The sequence below is a fragment of the Acyrthosiphon pisum genome, chromosome A1, assembly GCF_005508785.2.
Source record: "Acyrthosiphon pisum isolate AL4f chromosome A1, pea_aphid_22Mar2018_4r6ur, whole genome shotgun sequence".
In the NCBI taxonomy this organism is placed as follows: domain Eukaryota; kingdom Metazoa; phylum Arthropoda; class Insecta; order Hemiptera; family Aphididae; genus Acyrthosiphon; species Acyrthosiphon pisum.
In genome coordinates, this window is record NC_042494.1 from 45,482,884 (window position 1) to 45,505,363 (window position 22,480).

Here is a 22,480-nt window from a genome sequence, read left to right on the forward strand (position 1 = left end):
TAATAATACCCTTTTTTATATTAATAAAATGTATGTTCGTACTCTTATATGGCTTATTGTATTTATTTAAAGTAGGTAGGTATTGCATTTTCTTAAGAAAATTAATATTAATTCTGAATTCCTGATATATGAATAATTATCCCTAATCTCTTAATTTATACTTACCTATTTGTGTCTGTGAAACTAGGTATACTCTGTACGTATTATTTAACCTTAGTATACATAGTGGGGAATGATTTATATGTCAAAGTTTCATCCCCAAGTGATGCTCAAAACCACTACCTCGTAATTAAGAGTTTCGTGTTATTTGCAGATTGGTATCTGTTTTTACTTTTTTTTAACGTTTTTAATATGCATAGTTCATATGACAAATCTATTTTTATGTATGGCTATAGGCTTAGTAATTTTTAATAGTTAAGTATGTTTCTTGCTTTTTCCTTCAATTTAAACAAACAAATCAAATAATTGAAATACAATTAGGTTTTTTGTAAGATTTAGGATGTTGCTTTTCAAGTAGACATAAAATGTAATTTAGACTTTAGCTATCAACAAGTTCTAAAATATCAAATATTTTAGTCATTTAGAAATAAACTCTTTAAATATATTATATTTTTGAGATTTTTTCTTATTCATTCAAATCTGACATTAAGTGAGTGTTGTGATAAGTAATGAATAAAATAGTAAAACAATCAACTCCATAGCCCACGAGGTCAAAGCTTTGCTTCCCTATATCGGTTATAAATTCCTTCTTACTATATAGCATACCAGTGGTTATATAGTATGGTACCTATAACCTATTGGTTACTACTGTGATAGAAAAATAATTTATATAATTAAATTGTTGTTAAATTAATTTTAATGATTATTACAATATATTATTATAATAGGTTTTATAATAATAATATAGGTATTGTGTAGGTAATGTGTAATATGTATTTATTTATTTATTTTTATTTTATCAATTAGTTACAAAGATACAATTATAATTATTGTTTACAATAATGTATATGATCTTGTTAACATTTACATTATATTTTTCAGTGGCTTAAAATGTCCATTAATTATAATTTATAAATTATAACCATTAGAAGGAGCCACATCCCGTAAAAAATCAAATACAGATATATTTAGAACTTTAAACTCATATAAATTATTATTATTATATTTTTCAAGTCAGTCTCTTTACCTATGCCTAATTTTTTTAACAGAAATTAATAGTCAAAAACTAATTAAGTGTATAATAACATTAATACATAAAAATAGGTAATAGTAATTTACAATCACCCTATCTGAAAAAAAATGGTTAAGATTACGGTTACGTGGTAAACCACACAATAATTTACACTCCAAAGAAAATCGTGAATCATTAATGTTTTTGGTGATAATAGTAATCATGACAACGAAAAGCTTACAAAAAATTGGGGTAAAGTCAAAATATGTGTACTTGGCCCAAAAATATATATGTATATTTATATATATTTTTTTTTTTTTTATTATAAAAGCCGCTAGTACATACTATGATATCTTGAAAATTACATGAAAAGAATAGAACAATATAAAATTAAGATTAACAGACAATTAAGTACATATATATACTATATAATAAAGCCAGCCTCCTGTATAAAGGCAATTATTGTTTTGATAGCTGTTTCTGTATTGGAGTTTAGGATGGAATAAAGGTTGATGGGAATATTAAGAGACATAAGAGTGTTGAAAAGAATTAGTCTTTTAAGTCGGAGGGCAGGGCAGTTAAATAAAATATGAGGAAGGTCACATATATATTCATTAGGGGGAAATGTGCATAGTGTACAAAGTGGCGAGTCGTTTAGACCAAGTTTAAATGAGTGACTAGGTAATAATGAATGTCCTATCCGTAAACGAATATATATATATACATAGTATTTTTTATAATCAAAGTCATCAACTAATGTTATTGCACTATTAAAGTTTAAAATGTGCATCGTTTAAAGAATAAAAATGTTTTACTGTCACAAAAGTATTATTTATTTAAATAAAATAAAACAAAATTTGTTTGGAATTTAGCTTAAAAAGACAACTATCTCTCTTATAGGTTCTCGGCATAGTGGGCAAACCAATCTAGTTAATCCTTCATAGCATGCACCACATAAACATGTATGATTACATGGCCGTAATACCACATTCGATTCCTCGTTCAAACATGCGACGCAGACAATGATTTCTCTCATATTTTCAACTGTAAAGCAAAAGTTAGATATGTTATAATATCAAGACGGTCATAAAGTATAGTATATTAAGTGCATATTCAAATTATTGATTGATGTATGTGTGTGAAAATGTTAACATATGATTTGTTTTATTTAAATATTCTCTAGCTCCACTCAGAATTTAAAATAAAGAGATAGTATAAAGATATTAAATAAATATTTCCACACATTTTCACATTGATAAATAAATATTTTAGGAGGTTAACCTTCTTCATTCGGTCTCCTGAAGTGAACATTAATTGGTATATTTTCATCATTTTCTATCCTTACTGGCTCTAAAATAAATAATTTATTCAGGTCATGTATAAAAAGACAAAAAAAATAATTAATAATTATCTTCAATTCCCAATTATCATTCAATTAAACAAATATAATAATATACTTAGGAGTTTCAAGTTGTCTAACTGAGTACAAAAATTTTTGTCAACAGTTAAATGAAAATCAAAAAAAAAATCCATCTAAAATATAAAACTTGTTTTTTCTAATTTATTTTTGTTTTTCCCAATTATTGAGAAAAGTACAAGAATTTTGTACTCCCAAGAGTACCATCTAGATTCCTATCAGAAAATATAATTAATATGAAATTTTTTTTCTACTTTAAATTGTGTATACATAGACTACCTAGTAAAATTAATACATTCATTCCTCTATTCTAAATTTAAAATAATTGAAAATAAATAAATAGATACTTTGGAAATATTAAATAAATATTGTGAAATCAGAAGACAATCTACTCTAATCAACATTATTTAGATTGTGTTTCTATAAATTACTAGTGTCTACTGTCTACCATGCTTTTTGAGTAAACAATATTAAAATTAATGTTTGGTAGGTATATAGTTTTAAAGCTAGTCCTATATTAAAAAATGAATATTAGTATATTACACATTGTTAAATAAATATTTTAAGAGGTTCTTTATTACCTTCTTCATTCTGTCTCCCGAAATAAACATTCGGCATATCACCATCGTTTTCGGTTCCTATTGGTTCTAAAATAAATAATTTACTTAGGACATGCATAAAAATACAAAAAAAAATTTAAAAAAAACAATAATAATTATCTTCAATGGCAATCTTAAGGAATTATTAACTTATATAATGATTACCATTTCCCAACAATCATACAATTTACAAATATAACAACGACTGGATATAGCCAAATATATTTTATTAAACTTCAGTCAATACTCAATGTACGCATAACAATCTAGTGAATATTAAAAAAAAAAAGTACTGAAAAACGGGCTGATAATTGTTTTGTGAATAAGTATTAAATTTTTAAAACAAAAGCTTCATGTGTGTAAAATATATTTTAATCATAGATTATAAAGTATTATACTAAGTTCAGTACCTTGTCCAAAATACTGTGGTTCGTATAGCGGTAAGGGTGACATCAAAGGCAGATTATGGTTTAGAAGTACCTGCTGGAAAAATTGAGGAGGTGATTCATAACCATAAATTTGGCGCTCTGCTGGCTCTACAATAAATTAATAATTTATATTTTGCTTATACAAAAAAAAAAAAAGTAGACATGATTACCAATATGATCTGCACTATTATATTGCAATATTAATTTTACATATATACTGCAAAATTGTATACTTATGAATATTTGAGACCAAAATGACAATAAAATCATCTCTTACATTTTAAATTAAATCATAATTACCAATATTATCTGCGATATTATTTGTGTCATCATGATCATCAACTTGTTGCTCTATAAAATAATAATAATAATGTAATAAATTGTATGCTTATAAATATTTAAGATCAAAATGACGATAAAATCATTTCTTAAATTTTAAATTAAATCATAATTACCAATATTATCTGCAATATTATTCGCATCATCATCATTATCAACTTGTTGCTCTATAAAATAATAGTAATGTAATAAATTGTATACTTATAAATATTTAAGATCATAATTACCAATATTATCTGCAATATTATTCGCATCATCATCATTATCAACTTGTTGCTCTATAAAATAATAGTAATGTAATAAATTGTATACTTATAAATATTTAAGATCATAATTACCAATATTATCTGCAATATTATTCACATCATCATCTTCATCAACTTGTTGCTCTATAAAATAATAGTAATGTAATAAATTGTATACTTATAAATATTTAAGATCATAATTACCAATATTATCTGCAATATTATTCACATCATCATCTTCATCAACTTGTTGCTCTATAAAATAATAATAATGTAATAAATTGTATACTTATAAATATTTGAGATCAAAATGACACTAAAATCATTTCTTAAATTTTAAATTAAATCATAATTACCAATATTATCTGCAATATTATTCGCATCATCATCATTATCAACTTGTTGCTCTATAAAATAATTGTAATGTAATAAATTGTATACTTATAAATATTTAAGATCAAAATGACAATAAAATCATCTCTTCAATTTTATATTAAATAATATGAAAAACTGAATCAAGGTATAAAAATATATTCCATTATATTATTAAAATACTGTATGTTTTCATTTCGTCGCTATCTACAACTAAGTCAATTCTAAGTTTATTTTGATAAAAATATAAACTTACTATGCATCATATTATATTAACTGAAAATAAAGTCGTAAATCTATTTCCAAGCAAACCTAGAAAATAGACTAACGAATACGCTCATCCTTTCAAAACTAATAAATTCAATAAAAAAATCTATGATTACCAATGTTCTCCATCATATTAAAAACCGGTTCAATGATTGGTTCAACAGTCTGTGTTTGTGACTCTAAAATATTAAAAATTATTATATAATTTATCTGAGAAATCTATATTTTGATTAATAATAAACAGTAATATAACACAACTATAAGAATTATAATATTCACCTTCATTGTAAACATTAGGGCGCTCTACTCCAAAATTTGGAGTTACATGTTTAGTGTAACCCAAGAACTCTGCTACACTAAAACGATTCTGTTCTAGTTTTGTTAGGCCCAAGGTTATTTTTTTGTCCTGTTCTTTGCTCGCACGTGGCCTAGGTTGCCGGACTTCTATACCATCTACTGCCAACCGGTAATCATTCATGATTCCATGAACGTGAGTAATAAGGTTTTCTGATATAAAATTTTTTTAAATGAATATGATGTATTATTAAAAAACTATTGATTATTTATTAAAATCAACCCTATTCAATGTTTACTTAAAAATAACCATGGGCTTGGATTAGGATTTTGCATGTTCGTCATTAGATTCCTATGGCTAATTTCTAAAATATTATTAGTTCGTCTGTTTTGATGGCTTACTGACAGCATCTCAGCAAAAATACCTGTACAAATTATAATAATAAAATAACTGTAGCTAGTCATGGTAAAACTATAAAATATATTATAATTATTACATTTTATAACCAATTATGAGCAAAAAGTAGTGTTACCAGGATTTATTCAAATGAGCTGGGGACAAACAAATTTTTTTTAAATAAATGACAAGTGGCAGCTATAAGCCAAATCTTTATCAAAATTTTGATACTTAAATAGATGTGATACTATTACACCTTTCAGGCGGGTGGAGTGAGGATTCCCTTTTCATACTTTTTTCGGATTTAAATTGGTTTGTTAAATCTGAATCTGAATGTCTAATAATTTGAAACATTGTACATACATTTTTAGTTAATCTACTAAGTACTCAAAAAAGAAATTTTAAAATCCAATCAGAGATATTAATCAATAATTCCTTTAAAATAAATAATCATTATAATAATATCAGAAATGAAGACTCATTTTGTATTAATAGTTAATAATTATTTCCAAAACTATGTGGCATGTTCACCTGTCATTATTCTATTATGCGTAAGAAATAAAATTTATAATGTAAAACTTTTTAAATGATAATTGTATACCTAATACCTATTCATATTCTTATTAAATTACTTAAATTGTTTATCTTATATTAATTGTGTACCTATAGAAAAATATGTTGGTTATTAAGTTATTTTTTTTTTATCTCTATTCTATCTATACCATATTCTGCTATCCACATTGTAAATTGGACTAACGGGCCATTATTTAAAAAATAAATAAATAATTTTACTTTACATAATTTATATCTATACTCATAGGCGCAAATAACGTTTGAGATTTGGGAGGGCTAATAATAGGGCCTTACTTTGATAATATTGAATAAGCTTAAAACAAAATGTAGGAAATGTTTGGGAGGGCTAAGGACATTTTTGGGGGGGGCTTAGCCCCTAAAGCCCCCCCTATTTGCGCCTATGTCTATACTAATATTATAAAGTAGAAAAATTTGGAAGTTTGTAACAAAAAGACTTAAAAACTACTGGACCGATTTCAAAAATTCCTTCATCATAAGAAATCTACATTATCCCTGAGTGACATAGGCTAATATAATTTTTCCCGGTCTAACCTAGAGAGGTGCTCTAACAGTGATTTTTAGATTTAAGATGGAAATGTTTGTTTGTAAATGGTTGCTATTATTATTATTAAAAGCAATAGCAACCATTTATAAATAAACATTTCCAACGTTAATCTCAAAATCTGATTTTAGTATGGTTAGGTTAGGATGACGGGGTTTCAGCTATTATGTTACCTAGTAAATAAAATAGTTATTATGATTGGATATAATTTCACACCTGTATTAATTGATGTTTGATCAACAGAACCCAAATAACAGCTGTATTAAAAATATGTGCAGTTTACATTTAACAGAGATTAAGAAAAGGTAAATCCACGGGTATTTAATTTGTCATGGGCAACACCGTACAGGATCAGCTAGTTCATAAAGATTATTTGATTATACTTTCAAATTACCTGTCAACCATGTTCTTCTATAATACTCCAGGAATTTATGTATGCTTTCATTTTCGGTTTCTCCAATATAATCATGAATTTCTGTACGATACATCCTTCTGATTTCATCAAAACCTTCATCCAGCTTTTGGTTTGGCAATAACGCAATTGCCATTACCATTCTAAATAAGTCATGTACTTTCCTATTTTCTCTGTACAAATTCGTTAGTCCTAGAAATTATTTCAAACAATTTATAAATCTTTTTGTACTTTTGTGCTTAAATAAAAAATATTTAATAAATTACAAAAATATTATATATATTATTATTTTATTTATTCAATTTTTTAATCTGTTATACATAGGTATTCTAAAATTTTACCTAGTTCTTGAATTTTTCGCCATACACTTTGTGATGAGTGAAACCAACACCCTACAACTCTGACTGTTGGGAAAACTGTATGTATGGCATTGATAGAAGCGCGTTCAAAGTCTGTCATAACAGTAGTCGGTTGCCAAGTAGGTTCAATAGTCGTCTTGATGTATAAAAAAAGAGTTTTATATGCTTGTTCAGTTTTCCTGGACATCAGTGCATACACTAAAGGAAAACCCTAAATATATATATATATATGTAGTAACTTTATTGTTTTTTTTTAAGCTTTTATACAAAAAATGGAATTTAATAGTTATTAAAATAAATGCATTGCATCTAGAATCACATTTTACTGGTTTACAGTAGCTGTGTTTCATTGTGTGAAAACAAGCTAACAGTAGGTACCAGTAGCGTAGCCAGGAAATTTTTAGGGTGGGCTAAGTATACAAATACAATATGTCTTTTATTTACACTTTTTATTTTTGTATTAATCTTGATAAAATTCTAAGGTCAACACAGTCAAAGGGGGGGGGGCTATAGTCCCCTTAGCTACACCACTGGTAGGTACAATACAAATCCATTTCTCAGGCATTAGATTATTTACAGATAATCTTTGGTATGCTTAAATAAATATTCTGTAATTAAAAAGTTATTTTTAAAGTATAATAGATACTGATGTATTATGTTTCTGTGCATGAGTTGAACAATTGTTTTATTTTGCTGGTTTTATAATATCCCCTACAAGATTATGTTAATCAGATAGTAATTTAAAAAACTTGAATTCTTAAAAGGAAATTCTCATTATAAAATAATAGCCAATAGGGTTATACATAAACTAGTTTAATTATGCCATTTATTTTCATATTATTAACCAAAATATTATATAAATATTAAATATTAATATTTAATAATTTATTTAAAAATATATGATAGATGTACCTACCCTTTTATTTAAATAATGTATTCTATGATTTATATTTTTAGATACATTTTTACTTTAGATAGTAAAATTAATGATTTAATGTAAATTTATTTTTTTTCTTTAGAAAACTGTTTTAAGTAACTTATATTTGTTATGCAATTCAAATATATGGCTTGTATATGTAATATTATAATATAATATTATTTAATATTTAACATATTTTAATGTTCCTTCATTTGTCATAAAATGAAAAATGTGTCTTCATCTTATTAACGTCTCTTTAACAATGTGACTCCCTTCAAAAATTTGTGGTTCCCAAAATTAAGATTAGTGCGGCCACCCCTGATATATACTATATACTATATAGTATATAGTAACTTTTCCAGTTCTGTCTATATTGTGGGATAAGATAAATAGGTAGATAGATACTTAATTTAGTGGTTGTAAACAATTGAGTAAATATTTATTAATTTTATAATTTTGAGATTAATGATTTAAGTAAAATGTATTCAATTACTTTTTAAAATCCTTATTACCTATGGTTTTAATTTTAACGCATCTATATATGGTTATATAAGAAAACTAAAGATGATTGAGGACTATGCTTTGACATATAATTTGGTTTCTTGCACAAAAGGTTAGATAAGGTACCTCCTAACTAAGCAATGTCATGCTAATGATAATATTTATAACGCATATGGCACATGTACACAAACTTATTAATAATACGACTAAAAATGTGTGGTAAAAATACACTTAAAAATATATTTGACTATAAATCCTTCAAAAAAAGTTAAAACTATTTGATTTCAATAAAATAACTTACTACGTCATAACTAACACCCATCAGCACAAATAATTGCTGGCATTGGCCACCAAATCTTGGTGCAGCATTAAATGTGCCATCAATAAAAAATTCTGTACTTGTCCTAAAAATACTAAACCCAACATAATGATTAATATCAAACAAAATAATAATTTGAAGACATTAATATTTACAGATGTTTATTTAACTCACTTCCTAACATGGGGTGTCACAAAAACTAACGTTACGCCTTCTTCTTCGGTTGTGCCTATGCTGCCATGAAAAAAGGATTGGTCTTGGATCACCGTCAAATTCGAGTATAAAGGGCTTTCCATCTGCAGTTTAAACTCATTCATAGATCCAGGGTTTGGTGGTTGGTAGGCTCTTCTAGTACGAGCCATTTGCCGTCTATGACTCTCATATGGGTCTATGTTTATATTTGCGAATCTTGGCAATGCAGTGACCTCATTATATATTGCCCTTAGTGACAAACGCTCACTTTTTGCACGCTGGTGTAAAATATTTTTGAATTCCCTTAATATTTCTCTTTCCTCATTATGCTGATGACCAGTATTCAAAATAACGGTATTTGGCTCAGCATTTAAAATTTTACCTCGAGCAGGACAGCTGTATCAAGTAAATAAAATGTAGGTACTATTATTTATTATGCACCAATTTATAAATATATGACTCAACTATATTTTTAACCTGTGCTGCTTCATCCATAGACCATAGTTAATAGACTCAAAAACTACTAGACCATTTTAATAAAAAGTTATACCAATAAATTCCTTGAGACTTGGAGAGTGTTATTATCTTATTTTATAACTCCTATAGGTAAGTAGGCAGTATAACTCAGTGCCCACACATTGGGTACATATTATAATACTATTTTAATTAGTAGAAATATGGCACATAATTTTTTTTACAAATATATTTATGACAATAACTAATGCTTGGCACAGGCAACACCGGGCTGTTAGGATTAGTATAAAACTACATAATTTAATATAAATACAAATAACTGACAAAAATATATAAATTAATAGGCTGATATAGTACTAGTCCCTAGCTCTGCTCACATCTAAAATATGTTTTTTTTTTCTAGATTATACAATTCTTTTACCGAAATAAAAATAATAACTTACTTTGACCGCCACAACGAACACCTAACATTATAACCGTCTCTACGCATTTGATGCTTCCAATACTTATTCCCGTGTTCATCTCTAAGAGAAAATCCTCGACCATTCAGACCAGAAACTTTTTTAATGTTTAATCTTTGCATTATTAAAATTGTATGGATAAAGATAAAAATTTTAACTTTCAATTAAAATGTGCAAAAACTTAGGATAAATTTAACTGATGACAATCCAAACTTTATGAATGGACTTTCAAGACTGTGACAGTATCTAATAAATGAATTCCCTAATAAATCCATTTCCATCTCTCTGTCATTTCATGGTACTCTGTAATAAAGTTTTTATCTCATAATTCTAAGTATTGGTACCCTTATTTTCCTGACTAATGGGGGTTTTAATTCTGGTTATTTCTCAATTTTAATTCTTACATAACATTGCATTTGGTTAATTAATAAATAATTAAATCTGAAGGAATAGTAACAAATAGATTTGAGGTGATTGAAGAAAATCTGAAAATATTTATTACTATATCCCTGAAAATATTCAAAGTAGAAACCTAAAATAGTGGAAATGTATTCACATGTTACTATTAATAATAATAAACAAGTAAACTAGCTGCTTTTTAAAAATATACTTATAAAAGCTTTATATTGTTCTTTAATAGTAAATTAATTACAAAAAAAATAAATTGTACAATTATATAAAGTATAAGATGAAAATTTGTTTATAAAACCATCCATACATTTGTGCTGTATTTAAATATTGTGCCTATCTTATAATTTGTTGTTTAATTATTGCCTATGTATTTGTATAAACTTAAGTTGTTTAGTTTATATAAGAATTAAATATAGTTGTCTTAAAATTGTAAACACACCTTAAAATATGAACTGTTGTCTCCTCCACAAGCCAAGGCTTTTGGAGACAATCATTTAAATAATCTTTATTTGTACAACCTATGTAAAATTTTTCTTAAATGCAATAAAGTTGTTATATATTATACCATAATATATTACTTGGCTACTTGAATTAATATGTTATATTATATTATGTAAGTAATATGACTTGTATATCTACTAAAAAAATTGAGTTTGAGTAGGTAATTGAAATATCTATACTATAGAATATTATTAATGGTTATTGGTTGTGTTAGGTATTGCTGGTATTTTTACTAATCAACCATCCAATGTGAACGAATTCTACAATGATTTAAATTTGATAATAATATGCTAAAAAATATTTAACAAATACTAATTTGACTACAAAGCAATTTTTGAAAATGTTTTTCAGTGTGTTTTTTATATAGATTTACATTTATGTAAAATTTCCAAATATTGTTATGATGAAAAGTTACTAAAAGACAGAAAATAAACTCAATAAAAATATAAATAATTTATTTTAACAGCAATTAACAGCTGAAATGTAGTGTAATAAGTTAAAACACCTAATATTTATAAAAACAAGTGGTCGTAAGAGTTATTACTTAGCAAGGCCGTATCTGAGTGGTGTCCAGGGGGTCTGACCCTCCCCCCTCCCCGAAATTTCCAAGATATGTCTTATTTTTTAACCAAATATAAAAACCTAAATTCAATCAAATTACAATAAACATATTTTAAGCAACCCCCACCCCCCACCTCCGAAAAAAATGTCTGGATACTGCCTTGTTATTTAGGTTACTATTGTTAGTTACATATTACTATATTAGATAATTATTACTTATTAGTAAGAGTGTAAGACTAATATTAAAGTAGGTAATACTTATTTAGTAATTGTTAGGAATATTGTGTACGGAAGCGTAGGAGTAGGGCCCCAAATTATAGAAAATGTTTTTCAACATTTGTCAACGGATATAATTTCTGTTAAGTATTATAAATTACTTATTTGTTTAAGCTGCGATATATTTTCTGTTATTACAAATAATTTATTTGTTATAACGGATATAAATGTTGAAAAACATTTTCTATAATTTTGGTGGCATTCCTACGCTTCTGTAATTGTGCGATTTCATCGTAAACTTTATTTTACTGAGAATTCTGAAAGCGAGGATACCTATAGGTATATTATAGGTATATTATAGATAATGATTATAGTTTATAGGTAACAATAGAACGATTAGTTTTACACGAATCTTAGTCCGTGATCTAAGATAAAGATTGTTCTGTAATGTAGGATTAATTATAAATGTATACCCAGGTGACAGGTAATAGTTATGATGTTTCAAAATTGAAAAATATGTACAATTTCCGTTATGGGTGTTCGAAGTACGAATTTTGACAAAATCCGTCAAAATCACGAAAATTTGCTAATTAATTTAAGTTTTCAATTTGAAATACAAGATTCCTTCATACATTTTTCTACCTATACCGGGTTACATTAATCTAACAAAAAACTTTTTGAACAATTTACAGGTATTATTAATTTTTAATATTTTTTTTTATTTTTTTTCTATGTATAAGTTGTTGGTAAAATATTAAAGTTATGTAGTCATGTTTTTTCTTTGGAAGCATTTAAAGTTCGAATTTGGATGAAATTAGATATTTAAACGAAAAACAACGATATTATTTATTTTGTTGTACCTAATTCAAAAACATTATTCATTGGCACTTATAAACATTATCAATTTCACTATATGCCATGACATTTTTATATTTTAATATTATATTAGACTGATTAAATCTGGTTTAAAGTAATATATTATACAATTTGAAATTATTAATTTATAGTTTTGTAAATACTATGCTGTTATAGAGGTAGCTAGCCGTAGTTCTTTTTAACTTCTGAGCTTAAACATAATATATTATATTGGGTTGTTTTAAATAATTCTTAGCCCAAGCTGTATGGCGAAGTTTTTGTATTAGTTGCACAGTTGCGCTACTGTAAGACGTAAGTAATGTACCTACCATGTAAGTACTAAGTTGTAGTCGTCGAGGATCTTTACGCTCACAAAATCATTTTTCTATACAATGTTGTAATTACTCAACACCTATCAAGGTTATTCCTACCAAGGTAATTGTTAGATTTCCATTTTTGTTGAATATCATTAAATTGCTTTGATACTAGGTATAATAATTTGAGGTATTAACCCCTTAAAATCGGATATACAGCGTACTTTTAAATTTTAGTACCTATACACGTTTTTTTATAAATATTACTAATAAAAGTAACTATTACTAATAAAAATAAAAAATGCTTCTTCTTATTGTATTGATATAGTTAAGTATCTTTACTAACCACTGGACACTATTTTCAAATTTCCAATGCATATATTTATATAATATATATTATATACCTATATAGCCCGTATATAGGTACCTAATTGCTATCATATGTCATAATAATCATATGAAATGATTATAAAAATCACTGCTAAAGGCAAATATATTTAATTTATATACCTATGTATTTGATGAACAAGCTTTATATAGCATGTCAAAACAATAGTGAGGTCAGACTTAGTTTTAGCTAATTTATATAAAATATAGTATTTTCATTAATATACATGCTGCGTTACTCGCTGCACTCGCTCGGACAATTCAAATCAAAAATATCCCTCGACTTATTATGTAAAATCTCCTTAGATGATTCCCGGACTTCAAATATCCAAAACTTCAAAACTAAGTTTGACCACCACATTATGTCTTCCTTTGCAGCAGCGGTCTTCACTAGGATTTTTAGAAAGGGCCAAATGTCATTTTTGAAAATTACTTACGAGCCACATACATTTTTAATGATAATAATTAAAAATATAAAAATTGTATATAGTTAAAACAAAGAAATTGAAAAAAAATCTATGTCCGGTAAAACAGAAATATATTGCTGATTTGACCATCGTTGAAATACGTATGCTTAAAAAAAAATGCCGGTTAGCTAAAGTGAATTTATGTAAATATATTATAATATTCTATAGATACTAAATTATGTAGAATTTTAAAGCAAAATTTAATAATTTTGTATTTTTGTGTATATTTTATTAGTTTTAGGTTTTTTAATAAAATAGTAGGTACCAATTATAGTTACCACTCGCCATTCACCACTGTATTTATTTTATTTATTTAGTAGGTATTTAGTATTTTGTGTGTAAAAAATTTCTATCCCCTTAAGAGAAATTTCTAACTACGCCACTGGCCCATATTAGGTATAGTCTAAAAGGCATAAGCGCAAATTGGGGGGGGGGGTGCTTGTGGGGTGCTAAGCCCCCAAACTTAGCCATAGCCCCCCCAAAAACCTAGGGCATACAATTTTAATATGCTATATTGCAATGGTCTTCTTACCTTAAATATATTCAGTCCCCCCCTCCCAAGTCGAAAGTTGAAATTGCGCCTATGCTAAAGGGTGCTGAGCGTAGCATGTTTTAAGGAGTAATATTTAGGCAATTTATTCGACACTTATATTTGGACTGTTTCATTATGTGAGTAGTATCTGGTATATTAACATACTGTGTGTAATCCATTATCGTTTATAAGTATCGCACGTGCACGAATATGTCAAATCTTTGCGGAAAGTAAAATATATTTTTGTTTGCATGCGACTATAAAAATTACTAAAACCGGTAGTAAATTAAATATGGGTACATACTTCCTGAAGTTCCATTGTAATTTCAAAAAAATGGTTCAATTCATATATTTCTAGACAATAAGCTATTTAAAATGTGATTAGAACGAAAGTACATACAATTTGTATTTACTTTGAGCATATCAGATTTTTAAAAATCCTACTTCTTAAATATCCTAGATAGTTTGTCAAGGAATTCATACATACTCGTAATGAGCAATAGTGTAACAAAATGAGTATCTGTTAAAAATTGCATATTGTTGATTGTCATTACCTAATTTAGTTTATGTATTGTTGTATTGACAACATGATTATAAATCTCCAGTGATCTTTTTGAGAAAAAAAAGTAACTTCTATTGTAATTGAGTTACTTTTTAAACTAAAAAGTAATGTAACTTAACCAAATAAAAAAAAAGTAACTTAAAAAAAATTTTGTTTCAATTTTGATTAGGAATTAGTAATTTAATTTAATTACCAAAAATAAGTAACTTCCCCAAAGTACTTACATAGGTACATCGATTACTAGATTAGAAGTATATTATAACGTCATACAATTTGACCATCCGACTGAAGACAGTAAGGCAGTAAAGCACGTGTATTATTATTTTATTATGTTCATTGTACACTGTACCGTATGATACTACAGTCGTCCGCTGCTATTCTTTTATCATTAATTGTAGCGGTAGAATGTACGGTATACTATATTAATATTAGATAATTAGATCAGTATATTTAGTATATTTTGCAATATCCACTGTCTACGCGATTAGTTGGACTTGAATTAACGTTTTCCCGACTTATTTGTGTTTTTTATGCTGGTTTTTATATTTATTGAAGTTAATCGGTTTACTCGTTTCTTATTTCAACACCTAATGGTTTTAGTACTAAAATACAAAACACAATCAAACTATTACTACCTATATGGGCTATATCTATGTTATGATGTGTAACGATTAATAAAGGAAGGTGTGTTGTAGATGTAAAACTTAATTAACTTCAAATTACAATAATATAATTACAATAATATAAATTATAATGTGTAATTGTAGGTACCTATATTTTTATGAAGTACCTATATACTAAAAATAGGTATGCTGAGACACTTATCATAATAAAGATAATAGCATGTACCTAATACCATCTCAGATATTTAAAGTAACTTTGTACAGATTTATAAAGTTACTTTATACATCTGTGAATACCATTGATATAAAACCATATTTCTAATCAATGGTAAATACCTATTTTAAATAGGAACATACAAAAAAATAATATAAGTACAACGCCTAAATAATATAGGTACAAATAAAATATATTTATTTATTTATTTATTTAAAATATATTTTATATTATATCATATACATTATTTGTTAGTTAAAATGTAAGTTGATTGAAGGTGAGGTAGATTTCATGATTTTAAAAATGCCGCCATAATAACATATAGATCTAGATGTCTCAAATGGACTGGGACCTATAAATGTCGGTGGATCTAAATGACTCGGTATCATTTTGTCTCGGGATCTGAATGACTCGGACTTGGTATCAATTCTTATCAGAATGGTTACCGGGGTCTCGATGACGCGGGATCTATTTGTCAGCATACCCCGTACATATTATTATTACATTATCATACTTCACTGTTTTCAGTGCTTAGCGGTGTAGGATGTAGGTACTTATTCACGTCGATAACTGATCGGCATACCACAGATTTAATATAACTCATTGTTTCATTTTATGGCCATATACTTACGACGATTTTAACTACGATACATATCGACCTGTATGCGACTGTCGCCCGTAGCGACTAGCGAGTGTAGTAGGTACGCCGAAAAACAATAATAAATAATAACAATAACCATTGACACCGAATACGTTATGGTTGTACCCTGTCAGTGTCTTCTTGTCACTTGAAAATTACGTGTTTTTTGTTTTCTTTTTAGTTATATAACAGTGCATAATACCGTAATCGGACACCGCCGCCGCCTTCTTTCTGTGACATTTAACTACAAGTTGTGTGTTGTGCGCACAAATGTAACATTCCACCAGGACCAAGACTAACAGCATCGCCAGGATGGACGATTCGGGAGACGGTCTAACCTCGACTGGCAGCAGGACGACCGCGCAGAGCTTCAAAGTAGTCCTGTTGGGCGAAGGGTGCGTGGGCAAAACGTCACTGGTGCTACGGTACACCGAAGACAAGTTCAACGACAAGCACGTCAGCACGCTACAGGTAGGGCTTGACGGTCGCTGACGATACGTAGTTCGTTGGACTGATGTTACAATGTTGTTACAATAAAACTGCTTGGTTTTCTTATGTGTAATCACGTCCACTGATTGGTATAGGCGTCATTTGTCAAGAAAAAGCTCAATCTCAATGGACGGAGAATAAACTTGTCGATATGGGATACAGCCGGACAAGAGAGGTTTCATGCCTTGGGGCCGATTTACTATCGAATGTCCAATGGTGCAATACTGGTTTACGACATTACCGATGAAGATTCTTTCCAGAAAGTAATATACCATCAACACTTTTAAATCATGTACCATATTATTTAAGATCTATCCTTGAGTCTATTTAGTTATTCATAAGTTGTATAATATCTCAATAACATTTGAAAGATAGATGGTAAGCATAGGATTCAGAAAAAAACTGAAAACATTAAACAAGCTCTTTATTAATAGGTACCTAGTTGAAATATTTTTTTCTTGAAAAGGTTTTGTCATATTAATGGTTATTACTTATTATTGAGCACAATAAGTTATTATCAAATTATGTCTATCACAGAATTTTACGTGTCACATCCACTTCATAAAATTGTCTTCTCATATGGAAACAATTTATACAATATTAACAACCATCAATGCAGGAAATGGAAAACATTTTTTTCAGTAACCCTAACCTTGATAGTATTACAATACATATAATATTTATCTAGGTATATAAGTATATTACACCTTGTCACTATTTTATTTATTTCAAATTATAGGTACCTACATATATTTTAGTATCTACATATTCATTTAATATTACTTTATTATAGCATACAATTTACTATTCGTGACAAATATATAGCTTTAGAAAGTCTGGCATTTTTAAAATAGTTAAAAAAATAAGTTTCTTCAAATAGTATTTATGGAGCTTGGTATGAACCAGGCTATCTGCCTGATAATATTGTAGATTATTAAACAGCTTTAGTAATTTTATTAATATCATCCCCCAGACTTCTAAGAGGCCACATACCTACATATTAACAAAAAAACATTAATTTATAATTTAAACTTTATAGTAATGTAAAATCATGATTGATACATTTGTATTTTTAAATTGATAATTATAGTTTATAAATTTTATACTTCATGCCATGGAAAAATAACTTTACCTCACAATATAAAATTAGTAGATAGGTAGGTATTAAATTTTATGAAATAATTTAAGCGTATACAACAAAACAATACATTTTTAAATAAATAAAGAACTATTGGTGCCAATATAATATTTTTATGTTACTAATAGGTATAATATATATTATCAATAGTTAATTAATTTTTTAGTGTTATTCTATATCTAATTATTATTGAATTGAATTATCTGAATTCTATATGGTTTTCAGGTGAAAAATTGGATTAAAGAACTAAAAAAGATGTTAGGAAGTGAAATTTGTCTTGTTATTGCAGGAAACAAAATTGATTTAGAAAAAGATCGTACAGTTTCATTAGAAGATGCAGAAAAGTAAAATTCAATAACATTTAAAAGCTTGAAAAAATAATTGATTTTAAATTATGTAATTTTCTAGGTATGCCAGTTCAGTTGGTGCTGTACATTTTCATACATCAGCCAAAATGAATTCAGGCATTGAAGAAATATTCTTGAGTCTGTGTCGCATGATGATAGAAAAGGCTGATAAACAAACTGCTGATAATTTAGTTACATTAAATCGGTCAGGAAGCACAAGGAGAAGAACCGTAATAATTGATGATGAGGACGATGTGCCATCCAAAGAATCCTCTCGTTGGTGTTGCAGTAGTTAATTCATTGCTTTCTGCCTTTTTTAATATGGTTTAAAGATACCAAGATTCATGTTTATTATTATATATATATATTTTTTTTTTTTTGAGAAACCATTCTGTTCGTGATATTTTTAACTTTTTGAAAAATTATATTTTTTTATATTAGTTTATTTGCTTATTAATGATTTATTTAATTTTAGTTGATCTTATTTATAATTCACTGATTAAAGCATTAATATTATTGGTTGTAGGCTAATACATAATTTTTAAAATATTATTTCTTAGAAATTGGTTTTTAATCCATTATAATATAAGATAAGGTTCAACCAAAATTATTATTTACAGTTACCTATGTGGTTTAAAGGGAGACAAGGTAAGAATTATTAAATAGAATTGAAATAAAATATTGGAAAATCATTCTTAACACATTCACAACCATATTATTATGTCGACAAAAGTTCATGAATGGGTGTCAAAAAAACTTGAATTGACATGGGATTATATTAGTAGATAATGTTTCCTGTTCTAACACCTGTTCTAATAATCAGTGCTTGAAATGGAAAATTGTATGCACAGAAATGTTTATAAAATGAATATGCCTTATGCAAATATGATTATAATAATATTAATATTTTTTTCAACAATAAAATAAAACTACATTTATTTTAAGCTTAAAAAAATGAACTTATACAATTAAGAGTATAGCGATTTCCTTAATGCTTTGTAATTTTCATCACTTTTTTTTTCGCATTTGCAACTTGCAGTTAATTGTAGCATAATTACTGTAGTGCTAAAGCCCCCTCCCCCACAAAAAATTGTAAATTGTATATTTTTTCTTCATGTTCATTTGTCTTTTATCAAATTTTGGAGTGATAAAAATTCTTATCTTTTCTGGTACAAAATTTTATCTAATTGATGTAGTAGAGAGGTCAAATTCCTAAATTCCCAGTAGTTTTCAAATGTCGAGGAAAAATTGGAATTTCTTACAAAATTGATCTAATTTTTTTAATGTTCACGCCCCTCCGGACCCTACCTATTGACCATCTTCTCCTTGGAAAAATCCTGACATACTCGATATCTTTGTCACAAAAATCCCCTCTTGTCTATACTCTTCTGCTGTTAACCTCCTGGATTTTAACTCTGACCACTCATCAGTTCTATTCACACTCAATACCATCCCGCTAACTCGCTCTGAACCACCTAAGCTATTTAACGCCTATAAAATTTCATAACCTTGTCAATCAGGGCATTAAACTAAATGTTAAACTAAAATCTACCAACAACATTGATTTAGCTATAAATAATTTTACAAATTTGATCCAGTCTGCGGCCTGGTCATCCAATTCACACACTCATCTTCCTCTAAGTCAGACTCCAGTTCCATCTGATATTTGTATATTAATTGCAGATAAGAGGAGGGCTAGAGCCCTTTATCGACGTAATCGCCTTCCCTCTCTTAAACATATCTATAATAAGCTTTCAAATCTCCTTAAAAAAATGTTGGCCAAACATAAAACCTCATTACTTGAAAAATTCTTGACAAATCTGTCTCCAAATGACGGCAGTCTTTGGAGAGCCACCAAAAGAGCATGTAAACTCAGTTCTCCAAACGTATCTATCAAAAAATCAGATGGATCCTTCGTCTGCACCGACCTGGACAAAGCCGAATTATTTAAAGATCATCTTTATGAAACTTTCCAACCCCATCCTGATATCTTCTCTCTTGAAAATAATATTGCTGTTGCCGAGTCTCTAAACTCTCCTCTCCCTGTATCTCGTCCTGTAAAACACTTCTCCCCAAGTGAAGTTAAATTCATTATTGATAAGTACCCTCATAAAAAAATCTCCAGGTTTTGATCTTATCACAGGTGAAGTTGCCAGATGTTTACCTAAAAAAGCTATCATACACCTCACTCATATTCTTAACTGCACTTTAAGACTTTCTTACTTTCCAATACTTTGGAAATTTTCAACTATTATTATGGTTCCCAAGCCTAAGAAACCTCCAGATTCCGTTTCTTCCTTTCGTCCCATTAGTCTCCTCCCTTTTTTCGCAAAAATCCTGGAAAAATTGATCCTAAAGCGCATCTTACCAAGTATCTCAAACTCAGTTCTTCCTGATGCCCAATTTGGATTCCGCTTCGGCTCACTCTACTATTCATCAGGTGCATAGAATTGTCGATGCCATCTCCTTCTCACTGGAAAAAAAAACAGTACTGTACCTGCGCCTTTTTAGACGTTTCACAAGCGTTCGACAGGGTATGGCATGATGGTCTTCTTGTTAAATTAAAAAAAAAGCTTGCACCCTGGTCTTTACCTTATCATAAAATCATACCTATCCAACCGTCATTTTCAAATCAGATTCGGTAATGCATACTCAGCTATATCCAACATTTCAGCCGGTGTTCCTCAAGGTGGCATACTCTCCCCTATACTTTATAATATTTATGCTGCCGATCAGCCAACCACACTAAACACTCTAGTTGCCGATTATGCAGACAATAAGGCAATAATATCTATAAACTCTAATCCGGAAATAGCCTCACACAATCTTCAGAATCACTTAACCCTCATGGAAGACTGGTATACCAAATGGCGGTTCAAAATTAACCAGTCTAAGTCTATCCACACAACATTCACACTTCGTCTCTCTCCTTGCCCTGAGGTATCTATTTATGGCACTCAAATTCCTTCTTCTTCTACTGTCAAATACCTAGGACTTACACTTGATCGCAGACTTACCTGGGCTCCCCCCCCACCTTACATCTAAAAGAAAAAATCTAAACCTACGGCTGCGCCTGTTAAAAACTTTTTGCGACAACAACAAACACACACACATTAAAACTAAACTCCTAATTTACAAATCTCTAATTAAGCCAATCTGGACATATGGCATACAACTCTGGGGTAATGCAAAAATATCAAACATCAACAAAATACAAACATTCCAAAATATAGCACTAAGGAAACTTCTTAATGCTCCACCTTATGTCTCCAACCTTTCCATTCAGCAGGATCTCAAGATGAACTCCATTAAAAATGAAGCAAAAATATACTATAAGCGGTTTCACAGTAGGTTACTGAATCATCCTAACCCTCTTATAAAAATCCTAGCAGTCCCTTAGATTCCGTGTAACCCCGTCAGACGTCTCAAATGTAATTGGTGTCGTGACATGCTAAATGCCTGAATCCTAGTTCAAAATTTTCCCTCCTAAACTGTAAACAAAATAGGTAGTGTCATCACTGGGTGGCTTCTTCCGTCATATTACTCATGTTTCTTTAATACTCTTATCTAATTTGCTTATTGTTCTTTGAATAGATTGTAAATATCATGTAAAAATAAAAAATAAAAATAAAAAACTTATAAAAATTGAATATTTCTCGTAAATATGAATAAAATTCAGCTCAAAATGAATCATATTATTATCAGGAGAAAATTTTATTTATTTATCTAGTTATTTTTTTTAGTTATACATACAGCAAAAAACAAAATCGATTTGGTCGGAAACAGAATTTGCGTAAAAATTCCCATTTTTCTTAATAATTTTATTTTGCAGTTTTTTTCCGACTAGATTAAAAACTATACATAGGTACTAGGAAATGTCTACATTTACCTCTCAACAATTAGTACCAACTATATTCCCTTG

The 22,480-nt window shown here is 28.3% G+C and overlaps 1 protein-coding gene across 2 annotated transcripts; it reads left to right on the forward strand.

Moving 5' to 3' along the window:
• Window positions 1-16,430: 16,430 nt before the first annotated feature.
• Window positions 16,431-19,108, forward strand: LOC100169349 (ras-related protein Rab-21-like). 2 transcript variants are annotated; one of them, XM_016805673.2, is made up of 5 exons: window positions 16,431-16,641; window positions 16,766-17,055; window positions 17,169-17,336; window positions 18,437-18,555; window positions 18,620-19,108. In XM_016805673.2, exons 2-5 carry the CDS (start codon window positions 16,897-16,899, stop codon window positions 18,852-18,854), a joined length of 681 nt encoding a protein of 226 aa, XP_016661162.1. In that variant the 5' UTR covers window positions 16,431-16,641; window positions 16,766-16,896; the 3' UTR covers window positions 18,855-19,108. The 2 variants fall into 2 exon arrangements, with proteins under 2 accessions (XP_016661162.1, NP_001191951.1); NM_001205022.1 differs by having other exon boundaries at window positions 16,450-16,645; window positions 18,620-19,003.
• The last annotated feature ends 3,372 nt before the right edge of the window (window positions 19,109-22,480 follow it).

Coding starts and splice junctions, on each gene's coding strand:
- LOC100169349 (XM_016805673.2), top strand. CDS start 16,897: ATGGACGATTCGGGAGACGGTCTAACCTCGACTGGCAGCAGGACGACC. Junction 17,337..18,436: donor ATGAAGATTCTTTCCAGAAA/GTAATATACCAT, acceptor TATGGTTTTCAG/GTGAAAAATTGGATTAAAGA. Junction 18,556..18,619: donor TCATTAGAAGATGCAGAAAA/GTAAAATTCAAT, acceptor GTAATTTTCTAG/GTATGCCAGTTCAGTTGGTG.